This window comes from Nelumbo nucifera, chromosome 3 (genome assembly GCF_055504915.1).
Source record: "Nelumbo nucifera cultivar China Antique chromosome 3, China Antique-T2T, whole genome shotgun sequence".
Taxonomy (NCBI): domain Eukaryota; kingdom Viridiplantae; phylum Streptophyta; class Magnoliopsida; order Proteales; family Nelumbonaceae; genus Nelumbo; species Nelumbo nucifera.
This window is the reverse complement of record NC_142651.1, coordinates 50,844,741-50,865,034: the sequence shown is the minus strand read 5'-3', so window position 1 is coordinate 50,865,034 and position 20,294 is coordinate 50,844,741. Positions and strand designations below refer to the sequence as shown.

Genomic DNA, 20,294 nt, shown 5'->3' with positions numbered 1-20,294 from the left:
TCCCAAACAGAGATTTAGTGGGTTAGATTTACTCGATCCATCATTTGTTAGGTCATCATATCAAGAAGATGATGAAGCCCAAAACTAGTGGACCCCTAGATAGAGATCAAGTGAGGGTCTACCTCCATCCTGCATGTTGGTCTCCTCAGGTAGAGGCTAGAGCAAACCAATCCAATGGTTAAACCGAATTGTGGGCTCTTCATTTATTGAGTAACTAAAAAGAGTTGGACCCACAACAAAGAAAGTCCTAACCATTTGATCAAAGTCAAAGCCCAACTCAACTAGATGCATCTTAACCGTCCAACTTGTGGACTTTGTCCAGGATCGCAATCAAAATTAATCCAACTGATTTTCACGAAATGAGGGATCACTTAAGCAGTATAGATTTTTCTTATGGATAATCATACCGCGTCTGCATTTATGGAATACTTACTTGCATTGCATCATTCGACATAACCTCTTTTGTACGCTTTCGAGGCCTTATTGGGCCAACGTAAGTGGTGGGGGCCCATCAAGCACACAAACAAGCACATCTCGTCTTGTACAAACTTTTAAGAGAAGAGCTTTGGTGTGGCCGATTTCTTTTAGGAACATAAAATAAAGGTCAGCCGTTACTGAATGAAAAGGACAAAAGAACCGTCAGATCTACAATCGGCGCTCTACATCTGGACGGCCTGGATTGCCCTCTTGTGTTCACCTAACGGTCAAAATTTTGTTGGTTTTCATATCATAACCTTCCTGCTTTTTTTTTCCTACACTTAGGTCCAAGTCCAACCGTTGTTTCCCAAAGAGTGAAAACACTAAACACACCGACTGCTTCATAATTAATGAGAGAGAAAAGGAGGTCGCCCAAGTGCTTGTCAGGATTCATTCCAAATTTCAAACATTTCCCCAGAAGAAGAATCCCGCAAACATTTTAATTATTTTCTCCTCTCTTTTCAACTCATCTTCTCATCTTCATCTACTTTTGGCTAAAGCTCTCATCTTCTTTCCTCCTGTCTTCTTTTCTTTGGTCTCTTAGCTTAGATTTTAGTGGAGGCTTTTCTGAAAACTCACATTGAGTAAAGCTCATCTAGAACACTTTTGTTTAGTGGCTCTAAGCATAATTTACTTTGCAATTTTCATTAATGGGATGGGGATCATTGACTGAATACTAATTATAGATTCCAGAACTAAGCTTTTTGTACTTCTTTTTTTAATCTGGGATCGGTATAATGCGGCCAAGTGGAATAGCAAACAATTACCCAGTAGGATTTGATTGTGTAGGATATACATTTCTCTACTCCTAAGACTAGGCTTTGGTGCTAACCCAGCAGCTCTACTGAATCTAAATTTTGATTTTAATATCCATCGACCCATGTGTGGTGACAAACTAATTTATCACATTCAATAGATTTGCTGTCTTTAGAGTAACTGAAAGGTCAGAACTTGATGACAATAGAATAGTTCATGAATGAGAACAGACTGGCTCAAGCTTCATCTAGTTGCCTGTTGAAAGCGATTGTTCTGTTGACTGCAAATATAGCATATTAGTATTAGTTACGCGTTTTCTCTATTACTTACTCACTAATCCATCAATGAAGATCTTTCAACGGGTGTTTGATCCCTCTCGCCTATCCAAAGCATCACAAAGGAATGATTCGTGGAGCCAACAAAGATGGGATAATACTAAAAGTAGTGTAATCCGAGGCTAATCCAACTAAGAGATTAAGATGATATTCCCACTTTCCTCAAGCCACACTGTCTCTCGGAGTGACTGAAGCCTACTCTTTAAAGCTGCTACCAGGAGTTTGTGTTCCTCCTCTAAGTGAAGGACTTCATTAATAAAGTAATAAGATTATAAGGCAAAGAGAATTGCTTGAATGGAGGTTGATCATTGATTTAAGTTCATCAATTTAGGGGTTGCAGATCCTACCAAGTTAATTGATTATTGATCCTCACAAGCTACTGAACTTGATATTGCCCTGTGCTTTCAATCAAGGAGACATTTTGTCTATCTATTTGCATGCAAAAGTTGTGAGAAGTGACATTAGCATTTATGTTAGGTTAGCCAACTTCTAGAGAAGAAAAAAGGGGGCAAGTGGGTTTGGTGGGTTCCATTTAGACTCAAATCGGGGTGTGAGAGTGTGTCTACTCCAACTACAATGATGGCATTAGCCTCTGAGGCTCTGATCCATTTGAAAGGTCTTCGACGAGAAGGAATTTCAGAATTTGCAATTCATTATTATTTTGATTAATATCTAAAACCCATCATGTTGAAGCAATGGAAGCTATAGTCATCAAGGGTCACAGTCATTGTTGAAAGAAAACAAATATTATATTAACCTTGGAACCACCATAGCAATTTCAACGAGGGGTTTCCTCTAGAAATCTCTTTAACCCTACTTAATCCGAAATATCTACTAGCTGTAAGAAAAGATGAGAAAGACTCCATAAAGAATGCATTTTTGACTATTAGTTTTCCATTTTTTCTTTTCAAGTTTCATCTTCATGCTAAGCAAGATAAGTTTGTAACAGAGAAGATGGTAAATAAATAAATTGAACATTTCTAGGAAATCCTAAGTTTTCTTACCATAAAGAGCCAATTTATGACCTTAACAACCTGAGAGTCCAAACATAGAAAGGAAGGAGACAGATGCAAGTTTTAGTGTTTAACTAATTGAAGTTGATGTATTTCTCTTCATGGAAAGGGAAGACCCAGATTTGGGTTTCATCACATTAGACTAAATTTTCTTTTTTTTTTTCCTCTCAGGCTCTCTTGTATTTACATCATACGAGACATGGAATTACCCTGGTCATCGTCAGCATCTGAGAGAGGATATGAATCAGTTCCTCATCATCCTCAGAGCAAGAGCTTGAAGCTCACTCAATTCATTGTGGGACAATCTTTTCTTGTCACAATAAGGTAGGGATGGGAAATCTTCTCTGCTGTGCATGTCTTGCATCCCAACCTCGTCGTTGAGGTCCACTGAATCAGGCGAGCTCTGGGGTGTGATGGAGTTTATATATGTTGGATAAGTTAGGTGAGTTTGCCCAGCAGCAGGAGTATTCCCTGGCCAATGGTTCTCTAGTGACCGTGTATTATTAGCAACAAGGTTGTGAGCCAACTGAGCCTTCACTTGCATCAACTGTGCTTGCAGCAATGCCACCTGTGCCAATAAATACCAACAATCTGTTAATCACTGTTCAATCCTGCAGACTAGAGAATTTGTTCAGGTGAGCAAATTAATCTTCTAGTAGAGACCCAAAACAATTAATAGGCCAGTGAGTTAAGCAGGAGAACAACCTGCTGTTGCAAGGCAAATATATGGGCGACACAGCCGTAGACTGGATCACGGATCCTGGCCTGAGCTTCATAAGCAATTGTGACGACGGCCTCGCACCGATCATGGAGCGGAACATGCAGCAACAATTTGGAAACGTTGCTAGCACCGAACACCTTATGAATGGCAGCGAATCGGGCGGGGCCTTGCTCAGAGCAAAAATAAGGTGCAAAGATGCAATCCGAGGCACATTTTCGCCTGAGGAACTTGCAGGCGCCACAAGGAGACGCAGTTCCTGCAGCCATGGACGAACCCAGAAGAGTTGGGCTAGAGTTACAGTCACGGACACACAAAGGAAGGAAGAAGTGGTGAATGGTGATGACTGATGAATGAAATGGGATTGGGATGAGAGAGTCCCTTAAGGCACAAGTGGAGTTATGGGGGGTTAAGGAACACAAGGTGTCTTATAAAGGGCCTGAATGGGGGACATGGAAGGTCTGTGTGTAGGGTTGTAAGGAGACATATTTCAATGGTGTATACGAAATGGGATTTGTTTTGGAATAGTTTATATACTAACGTTTTTGTTTTTATTAATGTAAGATCGATTCATAGATTAATAATTTATGCAAATCAGTCCGCCGAACGCCGCACTTGGGTTCTGCTTCTATTTGTTTGCTTTCTCTCCTTATTTTACTGCTACCTGTCAATAAGCTTCACCAACAGTTGTGCTTGCTTTGTTTTATAGTTTTGTTAGTTGTTTGTATTATAAACTGATGAGTATTTTATAATAAAGATTGATGATTTTTCAAGTACTGATGAGAAAAAAGAGGTCGGTTTTCAGTTTTCTTTTGGCGGGGGCTTGGAAATTGATGAATCGCGCGGTATCAGTTGGGGGGTTGAAGCAGGTTTAAGGTTATACCTTGAACAACACTTCACCTTTTTCCTTCTTAATTGTTTGTTTATTTTCTTTTTCCAAATAAACATTTTGGGTATTTTAATGGCGATGCCAGCAGTACTGAAACATGGCCCACTTGACCATCCACAACTAATCATATACCATTGATGAAGATCTATTATGATCACTTCTTGCACTCCTGTGAACTGTGAATTGTGATTTCTTTATGGGAATATGATGTGCTGGGATGCACCCAATTGATGGCCAAGGTACGAGGTTGATGCAGTCCAAGTGACTGGTAGAAGTACACAAGGGGCCCACCTAACAACTTGATAAATGGGACCCTACAACAAGATGGTTGGATCAAAGGGGAGATGAGATTATGAGATGTTTGCCACATCATCACAAAGATCTTACGTGAAGTCCATCTTTACATTACTTACAGATATACGAGTAAACTATATGCCACATTAGTTAAATAGGCAGTAGTGCCCTTTGAGCTTGCATCAGATGGTCAGGATTTTATCAGATGAGCTAATACAAGTCTTAAGGAGGCCCACTGGCCCACTGGCCCACCCTAAAGTCAAAAAACTGCCAGCGTTTACAGAGCCCGCCGCAGTGTGGGACCTCATTCCTTGCATGTATGCTACTTATCATAATGTGCCTATTAGTGGTCATGACCTGCTAATAATACTCAAGGGTAGATCTCAATTTGTTTTCTGTTCCTTGATGGAAAGGATTTTACAGGATTTTTGCATTACAAATTACTCAGCACAGAATTTTGGTAGATTTCCACCCCAAATGAGATCTCATCAGTTATCAAAACCCTAGATGCTTGTCAACAAGACAAAATGATGGAGGAAAAGAAAGAGAACACGTTTTCTATATAACCCCAACCACTAAAAAAGGCTCACCCTCCTTACATGACTGCATAAAAACAAAATATCATTCCCCAGAAAAACCAATACCTCTCAAAAAAGGGAGCATCACTCACCTCTGTTTCCTTATCTTTTGTGGTGTAACCTCACCTTCAAGAACTGCATTTAATCATCTTGACCTGTTCATATTACAAAACCTCTGAATTTACTCAAAACCCAGAGACCAGGGTATTAAATAACTATGCTTGGTAAACCAAAAGCAATGAAAAAGCCATAGACCATGAGGGAAGTGATCCTGCGGGTATCATCCAGTGTATAACCCAGTTTATTGGGAAGATTAAATTCATTTTTTAGGACCTTCCACCCTACCATTACATGGGAAAAGAAAAAGAAGGTTGACCCAACAACCACCAAATCTATCACTATGAAAGGGTCATACTGATGACTTGTAAAACGTTTTGTCCCCTTGTAACCAGCAATTTGGTTAAGCTTATAAACATCTAATCTTAAATGCAGGACTGAGTAATAAAGTTGTTGGTAGGTACCATAAAGAAAGGTAAAAAATTTTCAATCAATACCAAGAAAAGGAGAGATCGGCTTCAGTGCTCACAAGACCGCGCTCACACCGTTCACACAGCCTTTTACAGCTGTGCATTGGGAATATCTCCGTACTTGTATGCTTTTTTTCATGGGGAGATATTCCCAATGCAAGGATGCAAGCGACTGTGCGAACAGTGCGAGCATGGTCTTGTGAGGACCAAATCCGATTTCTAATCTGAGCTGTATCATACAAGATATCTTCATACATTAGCTCAGAAGACTAAACTTTTGACAGCACCAGTTTTCCACATGGCACAACCACATCATCCATCCACTTCACATAGTCTCGACTCCTTAGGTATCTTTCATGCCAAGACCTTGGTTGAGTGCTTTCTTTTTGGAGGTTTCTCCATGTGCTGTGGTGGGAAATATTAGTAGAAACAGAAGTTAGATGAAAATAGAAATCAGGGGTAAAGATAAACGACTCCAATGCAGGAATATGGAATAGATCTTATGTCCATGACAATAAGCAATTCCAGTGTCATATATGCATCAGTACTTGATACTAAATGTACCTGTAGATCTATTACTTAAATGTAATGACAACAATATAAATGCAAATATCTGTTACATCATACATGTATTAAGTATTAATGTAACTTTGATGATGTGTCATGGACTTAGCAAGGTTTTCTTGAGTTCATAGATCTCACCTAAGGTCACTTCACCAAGAAGCATCAGACTTGCTGGATTCTTCTTGTCTGCATGGAAATAATGGGCAATGTTTTTGAGCAGGTCAGCAAAATAGATTCCTTTGCTGAACTATATATCAAAGGTTGCAACAATGGTATGAAAGTGATTGTGAATTTGAATTTATGCATGTACCATGGTTAGAAATAGTGCAAAAAGTGGTGCATACATTTATATGGTCATATTCATGCATACATTCACATTATACTGTAGTACACAAGCACATGCATGCCCATATGAGAAAAGGTTTCCTACCAGGGTAAAGCAGGCCACATTGGTTTTTCCCTGCACACCCTCCCCCATGTCTGCCACATGAAGTTATGTGGCAGATCCAAATTGTCCAATGGACAGGGAACCCTCAAATTTGGCTTCATGTTCACTCCAGGTTGGCCACATGTTTGTTCACTCACCCCTTAAGTCTATGCCAACCTATGCCCCACCTTGCATTGGAGTTTACCCAAGCAGGTTTTATAATTTAGCATGAAAAATTGTTCACAGAAGAGGGGTACATGCATGTGCATGCATGCATGCATGTGTGCACATACACAGTGTTATTCTCAATCCATGACAAAGGATACCTACAAAGTTTGTCAATTGTGAACTTGTAGAATACAAACTCCGTTATGCATGCATGTGTGCACACACACAGAGTGTTATTCTCAATCCATGACAAAAGATACCTACAAAGTTTGTCAAGTGTGAACTTGTAGAATACCAACTCCACTTTCTATCCATATTGTTCTCTTGAAGCTTTATCAGAACTCAGAAGAGGTATAATTCTTGATATCCATATTCATGTAGGTTGGCCACATGTTCACTCCCTCACCCCTTGTCTATGCCACCCTATGTCCCACCTTGTATTGGAGTTTTCCTAAGCAAGTTTATAATTTAACTTGAAAAAATGTGCATGGAAGATCACATTCTTGAAATGGAAAGTAATACTGCCTCATAAGAGAGAGACTCAGCAGTGAGTGCTTTCCATTCTCAAAGAGTAAGGACTAAGGATACATTGGCCATGTGATCAGAAACACCTAGTTTGGCTATCAAGGGAACTCTGATTACCTAATACAGATGCATGGTTGACTATTGCTCAAGTACCTGTCTAAGCAAATCAGTAAAACCAGTGCCTGTATACTCTTTATTGTGTTCTCCAGCTGGCTCAGATACTTACTGTACCTCATAAATTCTACTCTGGCTACTGAAAGATTCTCTAGTGAAGAATGACTAGTAGATGCTGGCATGGGATTAGATGAAGAAATGGACTCACCACTTGTGCAGGTTTCAGGTTAGGATGCAACTTCCAGTAACCGTCTCAGGTATGTTTAGGCTTCTTTTAAAAATCACATCACTTCTTTTCATTAGACCTGTTAACATGACTTAGGCTTACTACAAGTGTGTAGACAGGAAATATTGCAATTTGCAAGCAAACAACATTCTTAAGAAGCAATAATCATCATTTTGATTCAAAGTAGTAGGAATGCAGAAAAATCAAGTTGATATTTGACCCACTTGGGCATGGTTTAAGGTGTGCCTTTCAAGGTCTATAAGCTGAGAATCTGGATACCGAGGTGTAGTCACATGAAGAATCGTCACATGCTGCAAAGTTTGACATCTTGGAGGCAACATGGGGCCTTTGGTGCATGAGCTACCTACTTGGGCTGTTGCATGCGCAACCCTAGCTTCTTGCCGGTGTTCTCTCTATTTGTGTGTCATGGAGGAAGGGAACAACGGTGATGAGGGGTGGATTTGAATCAAAAACATCCAAGAGAACACAAGGGGAGGCAAAGAACTCAAACTAGCAGAGCTAAAAATATAAAGAAACTCCGGGATATGTGGCAGGAGGCATAAACAAATGAAGGAGAAGAGACAAAACTTAAGAAAAAGAAGTGGAGGGGAGAAAAACACAAAGAACTTCAGGGAAGGGAATATCAAACATAAAAAAATGGCAGTCTGACTCCAGAGTTGGTAAAGGACGCTTAACACCAAATTCAATTGATCCTATAATAATAGTTGGGTTTTGATCTTGAGACATCTTTCAGAAAAAAAATAGAGTAAATCAAAGATAAAGTAAACAGTAAGATCATCCTTTCTCATAAACTACTACTTGACATATATAGGCAGATCCACTAAAATACCAACCCAAAATTACTCTTATAGGTTATAGGAGTTCCCTTGCAGATGTAAATTAAAAAATAAATACAATAAACTTAAAACAAATTGCATGACGCTTGGGATGTTAACCCAAAATCAGAAGGAACATTCACATGAAAATCAACATGCACTACAAGGGAAAAGATTGTGCCTTGGTGCATCATGAATACCACATTAGGCTCCAAAAACCAAGTGCCAACCATGGGTATGTAACCCAGCTTAGACTGCTCAGATGAGATTGAAGAAAAATTGTGTAATGCAGTTGGCAGGTCCACAAATTCTTGGTCTTTCCCTGCCAATCGGGAGTCAAAAACAACTTTGATTGGTGATCAAAATTTTCTCTTTCAATTAGTACCATCGTACCAGCAAAGTTTGACATTAACTTGGTTTCCCATTATGATCCCCCTCATAATAATCAAAGAATAATTCTTACTTGCATTTGAGATAATCACCCCTAGGAATATTGACAGCTCAGGTTTCATGTTTGGTATGTGTTTGCCTCAATCCGATCTCCACTAGGGGTGTAAAAGGATCGAATCAATCAATATCCGAATTCGATTCGATATCCGACAGATAATGAAAATTAATATTCGAATTTGAATTCAATTAAATATTCGAATATGCGATTAGATTCAATTCGAATTTGATCAATTAATTATTTTAGGTAAGTAATAAATATATAAAATGAATATTTTATTTATAGAAAGTATATAAATATATAATTTAATTATTATATATAAATTATATAAAACATTTAAATATTTTATATAAGAATTAAGTAATCAGTCAAATTTGGATATTTATCGAATCGAATCAGGTCATATCCGAATTCGACCGATTAGATATTCGAATTATCCAAATTTGATTCGATTATGTCGAATCATGAATTCGAAATCGGATTTTCGAATACTGTTGACACCCCTAATCCCCACCCTAAGGACATGCTACCAAACCTACCCCCAACCCAATTAAATGAAACAGAAGTACTGAACCCACCCTGACGCTATAGGGTTCCAACCAACACTACCTAGCCCATCCCTGTGAACAGTACCCCTGTTCTAAGTGAAGGCTGTTCTTCAATGTCACTGTATCACCTGTTATTTAAGTTTCATGAACATTCCATTGTAAATATCCATCTGCTGTGTTGTCACCTGTTGTGTATGCAGGAAAGTTTCATGATAAACAGTTTCAAATTTCATTAAAGGACCAAAAAAAAGATTCAAATTACAATTTAGAGGAAATTACAAGACTACCCCTTTATATACAGGGGACGGTGACTGGATGGGTCAGAGCTAGCAAAATCCAATCTTGGCCAAGTCCAATGAATTGAAAGGTTAGACTCATTTAGCCCAAACCCAAACCAACCCAACAAAGGCTGTCCTAAACTTGACCAAATATGCTACAGATCGGCATCCCTAACCACATTCAAATTCTTTGTAGTCAACTTTGCATTCCTGCTCAAGTTTTTCAGAACCCCAAGTCAAGTTGCCAACATTAAATTCTAACCACAAAGCATCCTTTACCTAGTCATCCATATCATGAGCCAAACTAATATGAGGCAAGTAACCATGTGCTTTCATTTGTTCTTGTAGTGAACTCCAAACATTCTCAATTTCCATGTTTCTATCAACACATCTATCATTTGCATTAAATACATATATTTTCTTCCCAACTTCAATCAAGCTAAATCCAACAATCTTATTAAGTCCCTTCTCACTCATCATTCCCCTCATCTTCTTCACCATTCTCCACATCCCAACAGCTGCATATATATTAGAAAGCAATACATACATGCCTGACTGATCAGGCTCTAAAACAAGCAGCTTCTTAGCCACTTGTTCTGCTAATTCAACTTTTTTGTGAATTCTACAAGCTCCCAATAGCGCTCCCCAAATGCTAGCACCAGGATGGATTGGCATATTGTTGACAAAATTTAGTGCTTCATCAATTTGCCCTGCCCTAGCTAATAGGTCAACCATGCATGCATAATGCTCCTCTGCAGGGGAAATTCCATGATCCCTGCTCATTGAATGGAAATAGCGCCATCCTTCTTCTATCCTACCTGAATGACTGCAAGCAGACAGGACTGAGACAAATGTAATAGAATTGGGTTCAAGGTTTTCAGACATCATTTGAGCAAAAAGATTAAATGCCTCAGAATACAAACCATGTATTCCAAATCCATTGATCATTGCACTCCAAGAATATACGTTTCTCTCAGGCATCTTATTAAACATTCTGTAGGCTATCCAAACATGGCCACATTTGGCATAAATATCAATAAAAGCAGTATAGCTTACCACATCCAATTCAAAATCAGTCCGGGTAACATATCCATGAATAGCCTTTCCTAGTTGCAGAGAACCCAAGTGTGAGCAAGCAGGAAGAACGCTAGAAAACGTTACTGCATTTGGCACTATTGACTCTTCCAACATCTGATGGAAAAGGGAAATTGCTTGCCAAGTTCTACCATTTTTTGAAAAGCCAGCAATCATTGAACTCCATAAAACAACATCCTTATCAGAGATTTCTTCGAACAATTTGAGTGCACATTCGAGCAAGCCACACTTCGTGTACATATCCACGATGCATGTCTGTAAACAGATGCCAGAATCCATGAAGCACCTTTTTATGCAATATCCATGAAGTGCATTTCCTTCTCTACCAGCACAAACATTTCCACAGGCTCTAATTAAACCTTCCACTGAAAACGAATCCAATTCATAACCAGCGCTAACCATCTCATGATACAACTCAAAAACTTCATATTCTTTGGAAAAATTCAAGTAACCTCTAATCATACAACCACAACTAACATCATTTCTCTCGGAAACTCTGTCAAAAATCTTCTGGGCCTCTTCCAGAGAACCCAACTCAACGTACATGGTCATAAGTGAGGGCGAAACATAAGAATCACCCTCTAATGCCGATTTGATAGCATGAGAGTGAACAGATTGCCCCATTCGTAGATTACACAATCCAACAGAAGCCTTAACCGCAAAAACCAAATTGAAACTATCAGCTGTATGTCTCTCCCCCCACATCCTTTTACAAAGATGCAAAACATCAGAAAACCGTCCGTCCTTGAAATATCCGGAGATGATTGTGTTCCATGAATGTGGGTTCTTGGAGGAGATCTGTTCAAAAGTCTGGGAGGCGTTTTCCAGGAAACCCACTTCGATATAAACATTGGACATCTTGGAGCCGAAGAGAACCGATCGATGAAGTCCATTTATGATGATTTGCCCGTGTAGTTGTTTAAGAGAGGAAAGTGTTTTAGTGAGGCTGAAGAGAGAAGACAAGGCTTTGGCAGGGTTTTGAGGAGAAATGGCGGGAATGGATTTCACACTTTTCACTCCACTCGGAAGAAGCATTAACGTTCTTATTTTTCATACAAAGAGCAAAAATGAATCCCTTCCGACTTCCGAGTGTTGAGTTAGCGAATGGCAACCCAAAACAGTGAACTTCTGCGCGTGCAAGGTGCAACTCAACGCCCAGGCAAGCATCTTTCTGCATGTCCCATGACTCTGCGACTCTAGATGAGATTCCATGGCTTTTTTTTGCCACATGGCAAGAGTTCCCATGAATGGTAGTGTTTTCTTGATAAAATACTTGGCTCTACACGGTTGGAGTAGAGTAGACTGTCAACGAGTAGGGTCTGGGTCGGGTTTAGGTAGAATCCGTCCTGACAATTATTAATCGGGACAAAAAAATGGATCCAAAACCATCCCGATTAATGGTCGGGTCCTATCGGGTCTTATCCAATAGACTCAATTATTCTGAAAATTATATTTATTTATTTAAATAATAACTTAAAACGTAAATTTTGATGATATAATCTTTATAAAAATGATAGTAAAGTACTAAATTATTTATATGTTAATAAATTAAACATTTTTAACCAATATTACCATATAAATTATCTATCAAATTTACCATTTCAAATATAAATATAATAAATTATGAAACATTATATATATTTAATAAAATAATTGGTTCGGGACAAGCAAGAATCGAAATCGACCCGATTATTAATTGGGGCAAAATCATGGAACCAAAATCAACATAATTAGTTCGGTTCAATTGAGACAACCAGGCAAAACCAACCCACTGACAGCCCTAGGTTGGAGGCATTCATCCAATGGCATTTTCACATTAACCTTAGGATTCATAATTAGGGTTTACGGTTTTTAAGGGTTTAGAGTTGTTGTGTTGGTGCCTCGAATTCTTATTACGATCTCACTGAAGGTTTAAAATTTTGCAACGTATTGGCCCATATCGACTGATATGTATCGTATCTTTAAGGGATTGACACAGGAAATGCCACAAAATCATTTGTGTCGTATCTTTTCGTTATGCCGACCCCATATCGGGGCGTATTGGGGTCGTATCGTAGTTGTATCGGGGTGTATTCGCCGATACAATATGATTTCCTGTAGGCAAAAAACGAATTAAAATGTTTGAGAAAAAAGGCTTTTAATTCTCTCCAAAAGCCTTTTTTCCTCTTCCGAACTCACCAAATCATCCCTACACATTATTGGATTGTAAAATCTTAAAAAAAAAACCTCAAAAACAACCTCTAAAACTCAAGAGATGTGGTGGTGTATTAAAATACAATGATGATCATTATGCTTCCTGGCTCTAGATAGATCTCACAAGAATGCCTCTCTTTGCAACTGAAACTTAGCGAAAGTGCCATAAAGAAATTGAAAAACATTTCTGCGAAAATAGGGAACATGTTTATGTCATAAAAAACAACTTTAGATCAATTCAATTGGAAATTCTTATGTCCATTAGTACCGATTGACACACCAGAGGGTTGTGTGTGTGAGACCCTATGGTTGAAGGATATATTCGTTGCAATAACTTGGAAGAGGGAGTGACACTATTTTGTGGGGAATGTTGGGAGAAGATGTGTATCATCATTCCTTCCAAGAGCATTGAATGCCAAAACTTCCCACTTGAGTACTTTAACTGAAACTGAAGCTATTCCAAAGCATACTAGTTTTCTAGGTTTAGATTCCTTTTTCTTTCTCTCTCAGTGAACTTTGAGAATGAAAGCAGAAAGCCCCAAAATCACCATTTTAAGAGCTTATGTCAGAATTTATTAAAGCTGAATTGATTAAATCACTTGATATAAGAAGGAAGAGGTTTTTATTGATTAAATAAAAAAGAGGGTATTGTATCGGAAGTTTTGGTAAATAAATCCAGAAAAAAAAAAAGTGAGGTGGTTGAATTGTTGACCCGATCACCAAGTCATTGATTGCACCTCAATGTATGTGCAACGTTTAAAGGCTATAAATTTACACTCAAATGTATGATTGGGTCATTTTTATTTTGGATAGTTTTTTTATATAAAATATATATTACATGTAAAATATAATTATATTATTTATTGATAAAAGATATGTCTATAGACTCTATACTTGACATGGCATGATCTAGTCCATTCGATTTGGATGGTCGAACCAGTGACCCACGACCCAATATAAAAAACAATTCAGTATCTGGGTCAGTTTTTGAAACATTGGTTTCAACATCTATCCACCCACGAAGATAAAAAATCACCACTTGTTCAAATATGTTAGCATGATCACATATCGACAGGGGCCTTGATTAATTACCATCATTATATAAATGACTTTCCCTATGATGCATGCAGTAATTGTGGTCATGCCATTAGGGAGAGTAAATGTTAAAGCATGTCATTGAAGGATTTGGAAAGATTGTTCTCAAAACTCAATAATAAGCATAAGCTCTACATGCATCAACACTAGTTTATAGTGACTTACATCGATTATTCCATTTGTTGTTAGAACAATGAGAATAAAAAAGGAAACATTAACTAAGTTAGCTATATATTGTTCTGCACGACGACCACCCCCTCCACCACCAACTAAATGCTGAATGCTGATTTTTCACTAGCATGTTTCTATTCGATGGGGATCAGGGTTAGGGTTAGGGGCAAGGAATATGATCCCTACCTCATTGTCATTCCTACTTATTCATTGTGTACTTATTTATAACAACCAATTGCATGATTCCTAATTTAATTCTAATTCTATTTAATACCTTCCTACTTAAAGTCAAACTTGCCTAATTGGCTCCTAATTAAACCTGCCCAATTAATTAACTCATATTATAACTCAAGCATAATTACTCTGTTACATGCTCCCCTCATGTATGTTTGATTGTATGGCTGAACTAGGACCATAGATGTGGATCGTCTAACTTTAATGGGCCTGGGCCTATGCCTATCAACTCCTTCTCTCCAAAGATATATCTTGTCTTCTAGGTTAAGGTGGGGAAACTCCTGTTAAGCAAGCATATTCTTTCCAACTATTGTTAAGACTATTCGACCAAGGCTTCCTGAAAATAGTACCTTCCCTTGCGGATCCGACGAAAATCATTGAGCTTGACCAATTTAATGGTCATAGTTCTATCATCAGAGAATGTTGGGAGAGCAACTTGGGTCTTGACATTGTCACCAACATGCTCCTTAATCTAAGAGACATGAAACATTGAGTTCACCTTGGATTCTAGTCGCAATTCAAGTTTGTAAGCGATGGGCCCTATTTTCTCTAGAATGCGATAAGGCCTATAATACTTGGGACCAAATTCTGCCATGCACGTCGAACGATAGATGTTTCCTTATGTAGCTGAAGCTTGAAATATACCCAATCACATGAGCTTCTTTGTTTCTTTGAGGGTGCTTAGACCTCCTAAAAGAATTAACAAAGAGCGGGGAGAGAGAGATTGAATCAACAATTGCTTACCTCTCTTATTCATTGTGTACTTGTTTATAAGTTATAACAACCAACTACAAGACTCCTAATCGAATTATCTCATTTAATCAACGCATCAAACACAAATTGACTCTATTATGTGGTCCCCTTATGTATGTTTGATTGTATGGATGAACCAAGACCACAGATGATGATCGCCCAATTGTATTGGGCTTGGGCCTATCATTATGTCTAGAGGTTCATCTCAAGGTGAGGCTTCTTAAGGAAAACTCCCTGAGGCTCGACTTGGAGCCACATGTAGATAATGTGTTTCATTTTCACACATTAAATGAAGTAGTGTTTTGGATCTGGCTGCTCCGGCCTAGGGCCACATAAAACGAGAAGGTGTTGGTCCAATACAATTACTTCACTCAACCAAGGTGAGGGGTGAGGATTATAGAGGGCATATAGGTAAGTGGACCTAGGTTGTATTGAGATATTCCACCCCCTTTCTTTATTCTTCTCTAGCTGTTTGTAAGCAAGAGCAGATAAGCTCATCAGAGAAAACACTAAAAGGATTAAAGAAAAGGTACAAGCTTATAGAGATGGGAACATTTGTACAAAGCGGAAGAAGGGTGGAACTAGGGATGAGGTACAAGTGTTGGAACAAATAAAATGCAAAAAAAACAACCCTAGGTAAAAGAATCATAAAATATTCAATAATATAATATTTTAAGAGTATTATAAATAAAAATGTATTAACTTGATTAGGCTCACGAATCATTTGCGATGAGTATTATGAAACTCAAATATCAATTTGATTAAATACTCAAGCTTAGCTTGAACTTGATTATCTATAAGTTGAAGTTGAGTATTCAACGAGTTGAGCTCGAGTAGTGATGTTGCTCGATCTGAGGTGTTCCAAGCCGAGGTTGCACTCAGATAATTTTGCCAATTAGGCAAGGTTGAGGTGGAAGGATGAAGTCGTGCTCCAAGATCTGAAACCAAGAAAGTGGTTAGAGGTCCGAGGAGTTATTCCTCGAGTAGGTATTCCAACGCTCAAGTTAGTCGAGGAGAATGGTTGGTCGGGCCGAGTAGTTGAGAGTAATGCTGGTTCGAGCAATAGAGCAGTATGGGTGCTGAGGAGTTCAAAAGTCAGATCCCTTACCTTGAGTGTGGGTTAAGTTTTTATAGCTGAGGACCTGTGCCCTGTTTGGGTAAGGCTTTCGGGGTTGTCGGGATGAGATTGTCTGCTGAGGTCTTCGGGATAAGACCTAATCCCTGACGGAGCTATCCTCCTTATCCATACTGTGTTCTCTTGTATTGATTGCGCTTGACCATTTGATGTGGTGCCGACGCAATCAAAGTTACAAGGCGACCACGGAGGTACACGTGGCACCCGAGGCCTGCTCAACCATAACCCAAACACTACTCTCCAGTTCCAAAGTCGAGGAGTGTAATGCTTGACTAAGGTGTGGCGTGGAAAAGCTCTTCGCTTCTTGGTTGAGGAACTTGAATTTGAAGTTCGGTTGAGCACATTATCTGGGCTGAATGACTCGGGGTTGAACCGGTTTTTTGGGCAAACTGGTTGGCTTGATGCTCGTACTGTTTTTGAGATGGATTGGTGGGAGGGCCATTTTGTTTCCCGAGGCTACATGCGTACGTAGGGCAGTGGCGTTGTTTCGTCTTCCCGAGCTGACAGAGGGCGGCGTTTGATCTACGCCATTGATCTGGATCGCCAGGGACCCTATAAAAAGGGGGTGAAGAGCTTTTCCACTTTGTCATTTGTGAAAGAAGTGCTTGTAGAGCTTGGTGACAAGTAGTCTTCGGCTCGGTGTTGCTTTAGTTCCGCGGTCTTCGTAATGTTCAGTAAGATCTCTTCTTTGCCCATTGACTTCTCCCACTCTTCTTCCTCTTGTTCCTGTAGTGAGTTTGAGCTGGGTCTCTCGTCAAGGTTGCCGTACTCAATACTCGTGAGGCTGACGGTTAGGGGGCCAATTCCGAAGAGTTTGAAGCCTTCAACCCTAAGCGGGTCGCTGAGTGGAGGGCCGAGGCCGAGGCATCAACTAGGGAGGAGGTCACTCTTCCTCCGTGGGCTAGTAGCCGGTTTGGGACCACCCCGTGTTGTCTGATGCTCGAGGACTTAGCTCGAATCAAATCCTTATACTGCATACCTGAGGAATATGAACTTAGGTGCCCGAGTGCTGGTGAGAAACCCGCTTTGGCTCGGCCAGGCGAGCTTTGTGTGTACGAGCATAGCCTAATGGTCGAGCTAAGGTTTCCCTTATGCGAGGGACTTGTTGAGGTGTTCAAGTGGTACCGAGCACTGCCTGTCCGGTTAATGCCGAACTCCTTTAGGTTTGTAGTCGGCCTTCTTTCCTATTGCTTTGTCCACGGCCTTGAGATCACCCTGCGGATGGTTACCTACTTTCTTCAATTGAAGCATCACCAACAGGGGTATTACTACTTCTCGGCTCGATAGCGCATCAAGGTGTTGGTTGGGGCCCCATCTTTAGTGAAGTGTTGGAAGGGGAAATTCTTCTTCGTGCGCTATCCTGGAGGCTGGCCTTTGTCAACCGAGCTTCAAAAGCCGAGGATTAAGATGAAGGTGCCAAGCGAGACCCAGTTCACCGAGGAGGAGAGGGCATCAATAAGAATGATTGAGGACGTTGACGTGATGGAATACTCACCCTTCTCAATGTTGATCCGTGTTGGTCTGATGAGTGAGGCGACCGGTCTGTTTGTCATGCTGACACCTTTGATTTCTCCTTTTTTTGAGCTCTTTCACTTGGTGCTGATGTGTTGTTTGTTCTTGTGCAGGTATCGAGATGGCTAGTCATGAGGAACTGTCCTATCGCATGAGGGCCGTGGCAGAGAGGGCATAGTCTGGCCGGACCTAGGAGGCTCAGCCCTGAGATGAGGTGCAACCAAGGTCTGTAGAACGCACTCCCCGACAGCAGAAGAGGCTGGGATAGGCTGATGAAGAGGTAGTGGTAGTCGACCTAGAGGAGGGAACCCAGGCCGTCCACCCTCCTTTCCCATGAGATAACGCACCAGAGGGTGACAATCCGACTGTCTATGTGCCACCGTGGAACATTCGGCCCGAGGATGGGCTCGAGATGGAGGGTGTTACCGAGGGCGATACTGATGCTACCGACGTGCCTAAGGTGGCTGAGGAGCATTTGGCCGAGGAATGAAGTGTCCACCCACCGCTACCGCTGTGCTTCTATCCTACTCTCCTAGTGTTGCCTCTTTTTTTTTGTTGTTGATGTATACGACTTGGTATGCCGAGCCTTTTCAGTTGTAAATATTTTTGTGATTAATGAAAGAGATACTTTTTGTTCCGAGTTGTGTGTCCCCCTCTCATCTCCTTTTATTTTGTTGAACTTAGTTGTAAGCCTCTGTCTTATCCTAGTTGAGGTCTAAGGTAGCTGAGATCTTGACGTCCTAGTCTTTGGCTTTCGCTGGCTGAGGTGCTTTCGAGCTCTCATCACTTGGGGTATACTTAGTGGCACCAGGTTTCAAGGAGCCTTTGGGTTAGCCATTTCTCAACTAGCTTTGTTATGACGGTTGGTCAGTATGGTGTGCGGAGTTTGATGGCCGTCCTCTAGCCTTAGGAGGTGGGGGCGTCCTTCCCTCTTCGGGCTCTGGCCATCATTGGCTGAGTCAACTGGTTGGCTTGATTGGCTATGCGTTGCCGAATTAGTGCTCGGCTATATGTTGTGGGCTTCGACAATTATGGGTCGGCCGAGTCAGTGTGCAGGTGCCTCAGTCGTTAGAGTCTGGCTAGGCGATGCGTGTTGTGCGGCATGTGCTATGTGGTGTGCGCTATGTAGTGTCTTGTGTAGTGCGTGAACATAGTGTGTCGTGTAGTATGTGTTGAAAAACTGATTGTAGAAAATGGTCTTTATTGATGCCAATTGTTGATAATACATCCTCAATTTCCCGACATTCTAACTCCTCGGTATAGGCTTTCCATCGAGATCTTCTAGTCTATAGGTACTAAGTCCAAGGACTTTGATTCCTCTGTACGGCCCTTCCTAGTTTAGTTCAAGCTTTCCTTCTCCTGGCACAGGTACTATGACTTTGCGAAGGACGATGTCTCTTGTTTTGAACTCTCTTCTTCAAACTTGGAGTCGTAGTACTTGGCCATTCGGTGTTGTTGTGTTGCCATCCTGAGGTTTGCCCGGTCACATGCTTCCTTCACCAAGTTGAGCTCTGCGTGGGGGTCTTCATTATTCTGCTCCTCATCGTAGAGCTCGGCTTGGAGAGTTGGCAAGCCTATCTCTATGGGGATTATGGCTTCAGCCTTGTATGCTAAGCTGAATGGCATCTCTCCAATAGTTGTCCGTGGTGTGGTCTTGTATGCCCAGAGAATGCTTGGTAGCTCCTCGACCCACCTTCCTTTGGCCTGGTCAAGTCTGGTCTTCAGGCCGTGCAATATGGTTCGGTTGGTGACTTCGGTTTGTCCATTGCTCTAAGGTCAGTGAATGGCTGTAGTCTGGTGGTCGATCTTTTAGGTCGGTGCAAAAGGCTTTGAACTTACTCAACCCGAGGAATGCCAAACTGGTAGACGATACCTTGCCAGAAGAAATTCCGAGCATTTTGCGTAGTAATGTGCGCCAAGGCTTCGACTTCAACCCACTTAGTGAAATAGTCCACTACAACTAGGAGGAACCTCTTTTTCCCAACCATGGTGGGGAAAGGTCTGAGGATATCCATTCCCCATTGTGCGAAGGGCCACGGGCTTGTGATTGGATTCAAGGGGACCGTTGGATGATAATGAAGGTTGGAGTGCCTCTGACAACAATCACATTTTCTGACGAGCTGGGCTGCATCCTACTTCATGGTCCGCTAGAAGTAGCCTTGCCGAAGTGTCTTATGAGCCAGGGTTTAAGCACCGGGGTGATCTCTGCAGATACTTTCTTGTATCTCACTGAGGACATAATCGGCTTCGGAAGGGGGGAGACACCTTAGGTAGGGAGAGTGTGCGACCAGTGGTATAACTGTCCCTGGATGAGACAGTATCGGGCCGACCTGTGTGCAAGTCTTTTGGCTTCAACTCGGTCTTCTAGTAGTGTGTTGAGCCGTT

At 40.7% G+C, this 20,294-nt stretch overlaps 2 protein-coding genes across 2 annotated transcripts; both read right to left on the bottom strand.

The window, feature by feature from the left end:
* Positions 1 to 2,530: 2,530 nt before the first annotated feature.
* LOC104600832 (LOB domain-containing protein 16) lies at positions 2,531 to 4,009 on the bottom strand. Its single transcript, XM_010263964.3, has 2 exons — positions 3,287 to 4,009; positions 2,531 to 3,149 (listed from the first exon to the last, which is right to left on the bottom strand). The coding sequence occupies exons 1-2, from the start codon at positions 3,566 to 3,568 to the stop codon at positions 2,826 to 2,828; spliced, it is 606 nt and encodes a 201-aa protein (XP_010262266.1). The 5' UTR covers positions 3,569 to 4,009; the 3' UTR covers positions 2,531 to 2,825.
* Positions 4,010 to 9,629: 5,620 nt separating this feature from the next.
* MEF3 (Pentatricopeptide repeat (PPR) superfamily protein) lies at positions 9,630 to 12,028 on the bottom strand. Its single transcript, XM_010264186.2, has one exon. It carries the CDS (start codon positions 11,849 to 11,851, stop codon positions 10,001 to 10,003), a length of 1,851 nt encoding a protein of 616 aa, XP_010262488.2. The 5' UTR covers positions 11,852 to 12,028; the 3' UTR covers positions 9,630 to 10,000.
* Positions 12,029 to 20,294: the final 8,266 nt, after the last annotated feature.